At 57.0% G+C, this 12,788-nt stretch overlaps 1 protein-coding gene across 1 annotated transcript; it reads left to right on the forward strand.

Annotated features, from left to right (window-relative positions):
- Positions 1–460: 460 nt before the first annotated feature.
- ALPL (alkaline phosphatase, biomineralization associated) lies at positions 461–9,396 on the forward strand. The gene is made up of 11 exons (XM_054394983.1): positions 461–518; positions 622–741; positions 2,028–2,143; positions 2,863–3,037; positions 3,120–3,295; positions 5,508–5,651; positions 5,808–5,877; positions 7,029–7,163; positions 8,005–8,196; positions 8,294–8,413; positions 9,137–9,396. The coding sequence occupies exons 1-11, from the start codon at positions 461–463 to the stop codon at positions 9,394–9,396; spliced, it is 1,566 nt and encodes a 521-aa protein (XP_054250958.1).
- Positions 9,397–12,788: the final 3,392 nt, after the last annotated feature.

The raw sequence follows: 12,788 nt of genomic DNA on the forward strand, positions 1-12,788 counted from the left end.
GGGGCATGGGATGGGGACACAGGGATGGGATGGGGACACACATGTGATGGGGCATGGGTGTGCAGTGGGGACAGGGGCATGTGATGGGGACAGGAACATGCCATAGGGATCCAGAGGTGCAGCAGGGACTCTGATGGGTGATGGGGACATGGCCATGCACTGGGGACAGGGGCACACAACGGGCACCCAGCCACACAACAGGAACCCTGCTGTGCCACATGCACGTGGGGGCCCTGCCACTATCCCCCAGCCCCAGGCTGGAGCCAGCACGGTGATGCCCCATGGGACACTCAGGGGGAGAGCTGGCACATCCCCAGGGGGTCACAGTGGTGACCCTGCCGTGAGGGGACAGTGCTGTCCTGTTCTTGCTTGGCTGAGCATGGGGACGAAGGTCTCAGAGGGGAAACTGAGGCACAGGGTGGGTGCCACCCCCCGCAGCTCTCTCCTCTCCAGCACCAGGATGAAGGTTCTTCTCCTCCTCCTCCTCGCTCAGCTCTGCTCATCATCGCTGGTTCCTGGTAGGTGAACTTTGGGGTGGGGGGGAGCAGCACCCCAAACATGGGTGCAGTTGGATGCTTTTGGGTGCCGTTGGGTGCAATGGAGCCTGGTCCCCCCCTGCAGAGAGGGAGAAGGACCCTGAGTACTGGCGGCGGCAGGCGCAGGAGACCCTGCGGGCAGCGCTGCGGCTCCAGCGCCTCAACCAGAACGTGGCCAAGAACCTCATCCTCTTCCTGGGTGACGGTGAGACAGGGACACCCCCTGGGCAGGGGGCAGGGGCTTCAGGGCACCCACCAGGCAGGGGGCAGGGGCTGCAGGACACCCACCAGGCAGGGCATAGGAGCTGTGGGACACCCACCAAGAAGTGGACAGGGCACAGGAGCTGCAGGACGCCCCCTGGACAGGGGGCAGGGCACAGGAGCTGAGGGACACCTCCCGGGAAGGGGACAGGGCACAGAGGCTGCAGGACACCCCCTGGGCAGGGGGCAGGGCACAGGGGCTGTGGGGACATGGGAAACATGGGGGTGCTAAAATGGCTTTGCACTAAACTGGGAGCTGTGGCAGTGCTGGAATAAACCGGACTGGCAAAAAATCGGGTGTTGCAATGGGTGCTGGGGTACACAGGGTGCTGCAATGAACCGGGTTGGCATTAAACTAGGTGCTGGGGGAAATTGGGTGCTGCAATGAACCGGGTTGGCATTAAACTAGGTGCTGGGGGAAATTGGGTGCTGCAATGAACCGGGTTGGCATTAAACTAGGTGCTGGGGGAAATTGGGTGCTGCAATGAACTGGGTTGGCATTAAACTGGGTGCTGGGGGAAATTGGGTGCTGCAATGAACTGGGTTGGCATTAAACTAGGTGCTGGGGGAAATTGGGTGCTGCAATGAACTGGGTTGGCATTAAACTGGGTGCCAGGGAAAACTGGGTGCTGCAGGGAACTAGGTTTGCAACAAACTGGTGCTGGGGTAAACTGGTTTTGCCACAAATCTAGGTATTAGGATAAACTGATTTTGCCATAAATCCAGTGCTGGGTTAAACTGTGCTTGGCATACATTGAGTGCTGGTTAAACTGGGTTTGCCATAAATCCAGTGCTGGTTAAACTGTGCTTGGCATACATTTGGGTACTGGTTAAACTGGGTTTGCCATCTATTGAGTACTGGTTAAACTGGGTTTGCCCTAAATCCAGTGCTGGTTAAACTGGGTTTGCCCTAAACCAAGCACTGAGTTAAACCGGGTTTGGCCATTCCTTGGGTGCTGGTTGAACAAACTGGGTTTGCCATAACTGGGGTGCTGGTTAAACTGGATTTGCCACAAATCCAGTGCTGGTTAAACTGGGGTTGCCACAAATCTCGTGCTGGTTAAACTGGGGTTGCCATGAATCCAGTGCTGGTTAAACTGGGGTTGCCACAAATTCAGTGCTGGTTAAACTGGGTTTGCCACCACTCAAGTGCTGGGATAAACTGGGTGCCCGCTGGCGCTGCGCAGCGAGCCGCCCGTGCCCGGCGGGAGCTGACGGTGCCCTGGCCAGGCATGGGCGTCTCCACGGTCACGGCCGCCCGCATCCTCAAGGGGCAGCTGCAGAACCGCAAGGGTGAGGAGAGCCTGCTGGAGATGGACCAGTTCCCATATGTGGCCTTGGCCAAGGTGAGGACCCCCCAGGGCCGCGACGCCCACACCAAGGTCATGGCTGGCACAGCCACCAGCGACCGGTGACCAAAACTAGGTCAGGGGCGGGCAAAGGGAGCGGGGCTGGCGCTGGGGCCTCAAGGCCTTGCCAGGGCCCAGCCGTGGGAACAGGGAGGAGGGGGATGAGGCAGCCCAGTCGTGGGAAGTTGTGGGACCCCCCCCCCCCAGCTTCTCCTGCAGGCCTTTAGCTGAACAAAAGAAGACTTAATCAAACTGGAAACTCCCCTGGCCCCGCAGCAGCTCCAAGCTCACTGTCTCAAAATGGACTGAGAAAAGGCTAAAATGGTCAAATAGCAAGGGGGGGTGTGATGAGCAACCACACTGCGGGGGGTGGGGAGCAACCGAATGGGCACAGGAGGGTCTGGTGTAGTTAAACAGCATGGAGAGGCAGGGTCCAGGGTGGGAAGGGTAGTGGTGATGATGGTGGTTATGAGGTGGTGATGGTGCTGGTGGCGCTGGTGATGATGAGGTGCTGGTGGTGCTGGTGATGATGAGGTGATGGAGGTGGTGGTGATGAGGAGGTGATGATGGTGATGGTGATGGTGATGATGGTAGTAGTGATGATAGTGGTGATAAGGTGGTGGTGTGGAGGTGATGATGATGGTGTTAGTGGTGATAATGGTGAGGTGATGATGGTGGTGGGGATGGTTTGTTTACCTCCTCTTCCCCCACCCCAGACCTACAACACCAATGCGCAGGTGCCCGACAGCGCGGGCACAGCCACTGCCTACCTGTGTGGGGTCAAAGCCAACGAGGGCACGGTGGGCGTCAGCGCCGGCGTCACCCGTGACCGCTGCAACACCACCAAGGGCCAGGAGGTGACCTCCATCCTGCGCTGGGCCAAGGACGCAGGTGAGCCACCGGTGGGTGCTGGGGGGTGAAGCGTGGGGGTTTGGGGCTCTTCCCACCATCACCTCCTGAATCTGTGGCACAGGCAAGGCCGTGGGCATCGTCACCACCACGCGGGTGACCCACGCGACCCCCAGCGCCGCCTATGCCCACTCTGCCAACCGGGACTGGTACTCGGACGGAGAGATGCCCCTGGACGCGCTGCAGGGTGGCTGCAGGGACATCGCCCGGCAGCTGGTGGAGAACATCCCTGACATCGAGGTAGGGATGGGACAGGGCCACCAGGGCTGGAGCCATACAAGGGTGGGGCCACCAAGGGTGTGGGCTGCAGCCAAACAGGGATAAGGACAGGGCTGATGTGGGACCAGGACCACCGATGGGTAAAGAGCCACAGCTCTCAGCAGAGGTAGGACCAGGGCAAGCCATGGGTGCAGAGCCAGAACCTCTAGCAGCTGTAGAACCAGGACCACCCATGGGTGCAGAGCCAGAACCTCTAGCAGCTGTAGAACCAGGACCACCCATGGGTGCAGAGCCAGAACCTCCAGCAGCTGTAGAACCAGGACCACCCATGGGTGCAGAGTCAGAACCTCCAGCAGCTGTAGAACCAGGACCATCCATGGGTGCAGAGCCAGAACCTCCAGCAGCTGTAGAACCAGGACCACCCATGGGTGCAGAGTCAGAACCTCCAGCAGCTGTAGAACCAGGACCACCCATGGTTGCAGAGCCAGAACTGTTGGGTGGATGTGACCATGACCTCCACCAAACACAGAGCTGGGACCACAATGTGCTCGTCTAGCACCAACCCCCCCTGACCCCAGACCCCCAGGCCCCATTTATCCCTCCCATGTCCAGAGCAGCCTTTTCCTTTCCCACACTTCCCACACCCAAACCCTTCCACTTTCCCCCCGATTCTTGCCCCTGGCTGTGGATTTCGGCCACAATTCAGCCCTGGAAATAAACCCTGGAAATAAACCCTTCTGTGTCCTTCAAAACAGCCCCAAAGCAAAACATCCCAGCCTGCTATTTGCTCTTTAATAGCCTCTTATTCTGTTTTTCTTTATTTTTTCATTCCTTTAATATAATTTTAACTCTGTCCCAGGCTGGCAATAATTACAGAGTGGAGAAAAGAACATTTTTGTTACCCTTTTATTTTGTGTTTTTGGTGTTTAATAATTTTGCAGCCTTATAATTCACCTTCTGCTGGAAGAGAAGGGAAACAAAAAAAAAAAAAGAAAAAAGAAAGAAAAAGGGGAAGGGAAGGGGGGGGGCAGGAATTAAAAATTAAATCTCAGCTGGGTTATAAATAACAGAGGGCAAATAGAGCCAAGCTCCAAAGCAAACAGGGAGCACTGCGGGATGGGGCTCCGTCCCGGCGGGGTCAGGCGGGGACCCCGATGTGGAGCATCCTTCCCACAGATTGGAGGGGGGAGAGGAAAAAGAAAAACCAAAAAAATCCCAACCCAACATTAAAAAAAAAAGAAAAAGAAAAAAAGGCTAATTTGCTGCTGCAAATGGTTTATTTTTGACTGGAGTTGGGAGTTACTAAGGAGAGATTCAGGGTTATTTTTGAGCGAGGTGAAGTTCCTCGGGGTGGTTTTGTGCTGGCCAAAGGGGTTTTCCTGGTTGGCCTCTTGTGCCCCCTTGGGGTGTTCCCCTTGACCCGTAAGCATGGAATAGCTGAGGGGTGGAGGGCAAGAGGAAAGGGCCAGGCTCTTTTTGGGGGTGCCCAGTAATAGGATAAGGAACAGCAGACACAAACTGGAACCCAGGAGGTTCCACCTCAACATGAGGAGAAGCTGCTTGGGTGTGACGGTGCTGGAGCCCTGGAGCAGGCTGCCCTGAGAGGTTGTGGAGTCTGAATCTCTGGAGACTTTCAAAACCTGCCTGGACACATTCCTGTGTGCCTTACCCTGGCTGTGTGATCCTACCCTTTGTGACCTGCTCTAGCAGAGGCGTTGGACTCGATCTCCAGAGCTCCCTTCCAACCCCTAACATTCTCTGATTCTATGATAGAATTGTTTGGGTTGGAAAAGGCCTCTAAGATCACTCAGTCCAACCAGCAACCCAACACCACCATGGCCATTGAACTGTGGCCCCAAATGCCATGGCCACAGGTTTCTCAAACATCTCCAGGGATGGGGACTCCACCACCTCCCTGGGCAGCCTGTGCCAGTGCCTGACCACTCCTGCAGCAAAGAAATTGTTCCTCAGGTCCAACCTAACCCTATCCTGAGACAGTTTAGAGTTAGAGCTGTAGAGAGCAAAGAGGTCTCCCTTCAGCCTCCTTTTCTCCACACTGAACACCTCCAGCTCCCTCAGCTGCTCCTCCCCAGCCCTGTTCTCCAGACCCTTCCCCAGCTTCCCTGCCCTTCTCTGGACCTGCCCCCAGCCCTTCGATGTCTTAATGAGGAGGGGGGAGATTAAAAATGACTGAAAATCATCACCAAATGCCTTTTCTCCCCCCATTCCCCAGGTGATCCTGGGTGGGGGGCGGAAGTACATGTTCCCCAAGAACACCAGTGATGTGGAGTACCCCCACGAGGACAAGCACCGCGGCACACGCCTGGACCGCAGGGACCTCGTCCAGGCCTGGCACGATGCCAAGCCCCCCGGCAAGGTGACCGGCACGTTCCTGGGGGGTACACACACACCTCACCCCATTCTAGCCTTGCAAAGCCCTTTCTGGGGTGGGGGAGGTTTTGGGGAGGGGGTGTATAAAGCAGCCCTGGGGTTAGCAGAGGGGCTTGGGGAGTGACGAGCTGCCTGTCCCCAGCTGGCCAAGTACGTGTGGCACCGACGGGAGCTGCTGGCACTCAACCTCAGCCGCGTCGACTTCCTCCTGGGTGAGTCCTGGCACCCCAGGGTGCCCCCAGCCTTGGCTGGCTGCTTTGGTGGGGATGCCCCTGCCCCTGGCTCATGGTGCTGGGGAGCTGGAGTGGCCAGTAACCCACCCACAAAGGGTACTGGCACCCTGCCCTGGGGTTGCTGGTACCCCCACCAAAGATGCTGGTGTCCCCCACAAAGATTCTGGTACCCCCCGCCAAAGATGCTGGTATCCCCCACAAAGATTCTGGTACCCCCACCAAAGATGCTGGTATCCCCCACAAAGATGCTGGTACATCCAAGGGATGCTGGTACTCCCCTGAAGTGCTGCTCCCACTCTGGCAATGCTGGACTCCCCCCCCAGGCTGCTGGTACTCTCCCCTGAGGACTCTGCTACACCCCAAAGATCCTGCTACCCTGCCCTGGGAATGCTGTAACCTCCCCCCGCCCCCCCCCCAAATCCTGCTAGTCCCTCTCACCCCAAGGATGCTGGTATCAACCCCAAGGGATGCTGGTATGGCCCCAAAGATGCTGCTACACCCAAATATGCTCCTAATCCCTTCCCTGAGGATGCTGGCACCTCCAAGGGATGCTGTTACTGCCCTGGGGTACTCACCTGGTGTCCCCCAAAGGTGCTGGTACTCCCCCTCCACACTCCCTGGGATGCTGCTATGTGCCCAAGGGATGCTGGGACCCTCTTGGGGATGCTGATATCCTGCCAAAGATGCTGCTACACCCCTCTGGGGATGCTGGCATCTTCCCAGGGGATGCTGGCACCTTCCTAGGGGGTGCTGGTACCCTAAAAGAATCCACTCCCCAAAGGATGCTGTGGGATCCCTGTGGGAATGCTGCTACTCCCCTTGGGGATGCTGGTACCCCAAAGGGATGCTAGTGCCCCAGAGAGCTGTTGATACCCCAAATTGATGCTGGTACCCCAGAGGGATGCTGGCACTCCAAAGTGAGGCTGGCACCCCTGCTCTGGGCATGGGGACTCCTTTGTTGTCCCTTGGTTCCCCTAGCCCAGCTGAGCTGCAGGATTTGCCAGGCTGGGGGGAGGGAGGAAGGAAGGGCTGGGACCATCCCCTGGTCCCTATCTAATCACTCGGGATCCGGGGCTGGGAGGCTGGGGCCAGCACGGGAGCTGCGTCCCCAGCGGTGTCGCTGTCCTCAGGCCTCTTCGAGCCCGGGGACATGATGTACGAGCTGGACAGGGACAATGACACAGACCCCTCCCTCTCCGAGATGGTGGCTGTGGCCATCAAGATGCTCCAGAAAAACCCCCGGGGGTTTTTCCTCCTGGTTGAAGGTTGGGGAGTGGGGAAAATATTGGAAGGGCAAAGGGGAGCAGAGGGGGTGATGGGAAAAGGGGGGGGGGAAAGAGAATGTGGGGGTGCAAAAGGAGGAGGTAAAGGGGGTGATGGAAAAATGGGGGGATAAAGGAGGGGATGCAAAAAGGGAGGGTAAAGAGGGGGTGCAAAGCAGGGAGATGAAGGGGTAATGGGGGTAAAATGGTGAGTAAAGGGGGGACATGGGGGAGAGGAGGGTGATGGGGTGCAAAATGGGGGGCTAGAAGAGGTGATGCAAAAAGGGAGGATAAAGGAAGGATGGAGGTGCAAAGCAGGGAGCTAAAGGGGGTGATTGGGAGTACATGGGGGAAAGGAGAGTGATGGGGATGCAAAAGGGGGTGCAAAGGGGGGATAAATGAGGCTAAGGGGGTGCAAAGGGGGAAGGAAGGTGATGGGGGATACAAAAGGGGTTGTAAAGGGGGATAAGTGGGGCTATGGTGGTGCAAAGGGGAGGAGGGTGATGGGGGATACGAAAGGGGGATAAATGGGGCTGTAGGGGTGCAAAGGGGGAAGGAGGGTGATGAGGGTGCAAATGGGGCTAAAGGGGGCAATAGAGGGGGGATAAGTGGGGCTGTGGGGGTGCAAATGGGGGATAAAGGGGGTGATGAGGGAATAGAGGGAGGATGAATGGGGCTGTGGGGGTAGAAGGGGAGGGGAGGAAGGTGACAGGGGTACAAGGGGGAGATAAAGGCTGTAGGGAGGGGGCAAGCAAAGTGGGGGGGATGCCAAGGAGCAGGCAGAGGACAATGGGGTGCAGCAGGCAGTGCTAAGCAGCCCTGGGGGGGTGTGGGGGGCTCCCAGGGGGCCGCATCGACCACGGGCACCACGAGGGGAAGGCGAAGCAGGCGCTGCACGAGGCAGTGGAGCTGGACAGGGCCATCGGGCTGGCCAGCAGCATGACCTCAGCCCAGGACACGCTCAGCGTGGTCACCGCCGACCACTCGCACGTCTTCACCTTCGGCGGCTACACCCCCCGCGGAAACCCCATCTTCGGTGGGTGCTGCACCCAGGGAACGGGGGGACAGCCTGGGAGGCCTGGGGGGGCGCTTTGGAGTTGTCTTCATCCTGCTGGTGGTGCTACCACCCCCAGGTCTGGCCCCGATGCAGAGCGACGTTGACCGCAAACCCTTCACCTCCATCCTCTACGGCAATGGCCCTGGCTACAAGATTGTGGCAGGAGAGCGGGAGAACGTCTCTGCTGTGGACTTTGGTGAGTGGGATCTGGGGCAGGAGAACGTCTCTGCTGTGGACTTTGGTGAGTGGGATCTGGGGCAGGAGAACGTCTCTGCTGTGGACTTTGGTGAGTGGGATCTGGGGCAGGAGAACGTCTCTGCTGTGGACTTTGGTGAGTGGGATCTGGGGCAGGAGAACGTCTCTGCTGTGGACTTTGGTGAGTGGGATCTGGGGCAGGACCCTCTGAAATTGTTACAGCCTGCTGGAAATTGTCGAGCCTGGTTTGGTGGAGCCAGGCAATGAAGCTGGGGAGGGATCTGGAGAACAGGGCTGGAGAGGAGCAGCTGAGGGAACAGGGGGTGTTGAGCCTGGAGAAGAAGAGGCTGAGGGGAGACCTCATTGCTCTCTCCAGCTCTCTGAGAGGAGCTTGGAGGCAGGTGGGGATTGGTGTCCTCTCCCAAGGAGCAAGTGGTAGGACAAGAGGAAGCAGCCTCAAGTTGCCCCAGGGGAGGTTTAGGTTAAATTTCTGCCCCTTGAGGATTGTCAAAGCCTGGCGCAGGCTGCCCAGGGCAGTGGCAGAGTCACCATCCCTGGAGGTACTCAACTCCCCTGTGGCCATCATGGCACTCTGGGCCATGGTGGTGTCGGGAGGGTGGTCGGACTGGACGCCCTTCGAGAGCGGTTCCGAGCCGAATGATTCTCAGCCACGGAGTGACTCCAGCCCCAGCCTGATGCTGGCTTCCCCCCTCCCTGTGCCCAGCTCACGCCAACTACCAGGCTCAGTCTGCGGTGCCGCTGCGCCAGGAGACCCACGGCGGGGAGGATGTTGCCATCTTCGCCCGGGGGCCCATGGCTCACCTCCTGCACGGTGTCCACGAGCAGAACTACATCCCCCACGCCATGGCCTACGCCGCCTGCATCGGCTCCAACCGCGGGCACTGCAACGCCGCCGCCCGCGCCGCCGCCAGCCTCTCGCCCTTCCTCACCCTCCTCCTCCTCCTCTTCCTCCTCCTCTGCTGAAGTGCCTCTTTGCAAACCACGGAGGGGGATTTATTTTTAATTCCCCCTTTTTTTTTTTTGGTGGGGGGTGGGGTGGTTTTTAGGTTTGTTTCTTTTTTTTTTTGGTGGGTGTTTGGTTTGGGGTTTTTTTTTTTTTTGTTTGGTTTTGGTTTGGGTTTATTTTGTTCAGTGGTTTGGGGTTTTTTTTGGTTGTTGTTGGGGTTTTCTTGGGTTTGGGGTTTTTTTAATTTTTATTTTATTTTGTTTTATTTTATTTTATTTTGTTTTGTTTTGTTTTATTTTATTTTATTTTATTTTGTTTTATTTTATTTTATTTTATTTTGTTTTATTTTGTTTTATTTTATTTTATTTTATTATTTTACTTTATTTTATTTTATTTGTTTGGTTTTTTTTTTCTTGCTGTTGTGTTTTGTTTTGTTTTGTTTTTTCTCTGCTGGCCGCCCAGAAAGAGGAGAAGAGAACAGAAGCGACTCAGCGGAGCGCAGGCAGCCACCGCCGGCGCTTTGGTGCCGGGAGCTGCCCTCCTGTAAATACCCAAACCCTTCCCCTGTAATTAGCTTCCAGCCCTGCCCTATCCCTATCCCACCGCTGGGTTTTGGATGGAAGGCGGAGCCCCCTCGGTGGATCCAACCTCTTCTTTCGGAGCGAGACGCGATGAGGGCTGGCTCCCAAGCACCCAAAACCTGCCTCCTGCTCTCTGAGCCTGGTGCCAAGCTCGGCACACGTGTGGGGCAACCCAGATGGCTTCGAAACAAAAACCACGAAGTGAACTCAAACCGTGTGGGGTTAAAAAGAAAAAAAAAAAAATCAACTCCCTGGGTGGATTTATATCCCCAAAACTTGGTGCTTTGGTGCCTTTTGGGGTGATTTATTTTTCTTTGGTTTGAGGCAATTTTGCTGCCTCCTTACCCCCCCTCCTCCTCCGGGGTGGGTTTGAGGGGAGGTTTGGGGCTGAGGGCTTGGGGCCAAAAGGGGATGGAAGGGATGGGAGCTGCAGGATGGGAGCTGCTGGGGTGGGTTCCTTTAGTTAGGGTCAGTGATTAGGGGGGTTAATTAGGGGCAGGGTAATTAGGGGTGGGGTAGTAGGGGGTAATGAAGAGGCAGGGAGGGAGGTGGAGCTTTCAAGATGCTGGAGCAGGGGGGACTGAGACCTCTGGTAGCAGCCAGGAAGGGCTCCGAGTGTGCAAATAGTGTCCTGAGCAGGGCAGATGTCGCCATGCTCGTGCCAATGCCACCCTGCAGGTGCTAATGGTGCCCTGGCACAGCAAATGCCACCCAGGCACGTGTGAGTGCCACCACCCACGTGCACACTGGGCTTGCCACGGGCAAAAGTCACTGCAGAGGGGCAAAAGTCACTGTGGTGGTGCAGATGCCACCCTGGGCGTCACGATGGGCGTGCAGCCTGTGCCTTGCAGGATCGAAATGCCACTGTGCCCATGCTAATGCCACCAAACCTCTGCACACCCTGCATGTGCAAAGCCCCACATGGTGCCATGCAAAAGTCACTGTGGATGTGCAAAAGTCACAGCATGTGTGCCTTGCATGGGTGAAATGCCACCTTGCACGTGCCCAGGGTGCCTTGCACATGCAAAATGCCACCTTGCGTGTGCCCAGGGTGCCTTGCATGTGCCCAGGGTACCTTGCACTGGTAAAATGCCATCTTGCATGTGCCCAGGGTGCCTTGCATGTGCAATATGCCACCAGGCACCTCCAACATGCCACCTTGCACATGCCCAGAGTGACTTGCACGTTCAAGATGCTACCTTGCACGTGCCCAGGGTGCCTTGAACATTCAAAATGCCACCTTGCATGTGCCCAGAGTGCCTTGCATGTGCCCAGGGTGCCTTGACCGTTCAAAATGTCACCTTGCACATGCCTAGGGTGCCTTGCATGTGTCAAATGCCACCTTGCATATGCCCAGGGTGCCTTGCAGGTGCAAGATGCCACTGTGCACATACAAAAAGTCATTGGGAGTGTGCAAAAATCACCTCATGCCTGTGCAAAAAAAACCCTCCAAACCATTATGGGTGTGCAAAAATCAGCTGGTGTGCAAAATGCCACTGTGCAGCTGCAAAAAGTCACCATGGACGTGCAAAAGTCACAGTGCATGTGCCCCCCACGTGCAAAGTGCCACCATGCTCGTGCCCAGGGTGCCTTGCACATGCAAAATGCCACCTTGAACGTGCAAAAAGTCACTGGGGTGGGTGTGTGTGCAAAATGCCACCCTGCACAGGTGTAAATGCCAATGTGCACTGTGGGTGTGCAAAAGTTGCAGTGTGTGTGCCCCCCATCTGCAAAGTGCCACCGTGCGTGTGCCCAGGGTGCCTTGCATGTGCAAAATGCCACTGTGCACATGCAGATGCCACCCTGGGTGTGCACAAGATGCCACCCTGCAAGTGCAAATGCCTCCCTGTGAGCAAATGCTACCATGGGTGTGCAAAATATGCCACCCTGCATGTGCAAATGCCAGCCTCTCTGTGCAAATGCCAGCCTCTCTGTGCAAAAAATGCCACCCTACATGTGCAAATGCCACTCCATGTGAGCAAATGCCACCATGGGTGTGCACAAAATGCCACCCTGTGCATGTAAATGCCACCATGGACATGCAAATGCCACCCTACATGTGCAAATGCCACTCTGTACATTTAAATGCCACCCTGGGTGTGCAAAAAAATGCCACCCTGCAGGTGCAAATGCTACCACGTGTGTGCCAAAGCCACCACAGAGGTACAAAAGCCTCAGTGCATGTAGGCAGTGCCTGGCACATGCCAAATGCCACTTGGCACGTGGCTGTGCTTCCCTGACTCTGCCAACATCGCTGTGCCCATGCCAGCCCTGTACCCGAGCAGCTCAGAGCACACCCAGCTGCATCCCGAGACACCCCCTGAGCACCCCCAAACTCCCTGAGCACCCCAAGCCCCTGAGCCCCCCCAAACCCTCTGAAAGCCCCTCCCTGACCACCCCCACACCCCTTCAAGCATCCCCAACTCTCCTCTCTGAACACCCCAATGCCCCCGAGCTGCCCCAACCCCCTTGACAAGCTGAGCACCCTCAACCCCCCCCCCTGAACCCCCCAAACTCCCTAGACACCCCCAAACTTCCTCCCTGAACCCCCCAACTCTCCCCGAGCTGCCCCAACCCCCTTGACCAGCTGAGCACATTCAAACTCCCTCCCTCTCTACTCTAAACCCCCTCCCTGAACACCCCAACCCCCCTGGGCACCCCCAAACTTCCTCCCTGAGCACCCCCAAACCCCTTGGGCTATCCCAACCCCCTTGCCCACCCGAGTGCCCTCAAACCCTCTCCCTGAAACCCCCAACCCTCCCACCCCCCCTCCCTGAGCACTCCCACACCCCCTTCAGCATCCCCAAACCCCCTGAGCACCCCTAAAC

Source organism: Indicator indicator, chromosome 32, assembly GCF_027791375.1.
Source record: "Indicator indicator isolate 239-I01 chromosome 32, UM_Iind_1.1, whole genome shotgun sequence".
Lineage (NCBI taxonomy): Eukaryota > Metazoa > Chordata > Aves > Piciformes > Indicatoridae > Indicator > Indicator indicator.

Bases quoted from the DNA above. Each gene is read 5' to 3' on its own strand.
- ALPL (XM_054394983.1), top strand. From the start codon at position 461: ATGAAGGTTCTTCTCCTCCTCCTCCTCGCTCAGCTCTGCTCATCATCG. The intron at 519-621 runs GTAGGTGAACTT...CCCCCCCTGCAG, and splicing joins CTCATCATCGCTGGTTCCTG to AGAGGGAGAAGGACCCTGAG. The intron at 3,296-5,507 runs GTAGGGATGGGA...CCCATTCCCCAG, and splicing joins AGAACATCCCTGACATCGAG to GTGATCCTGGGTGGGGGGCG.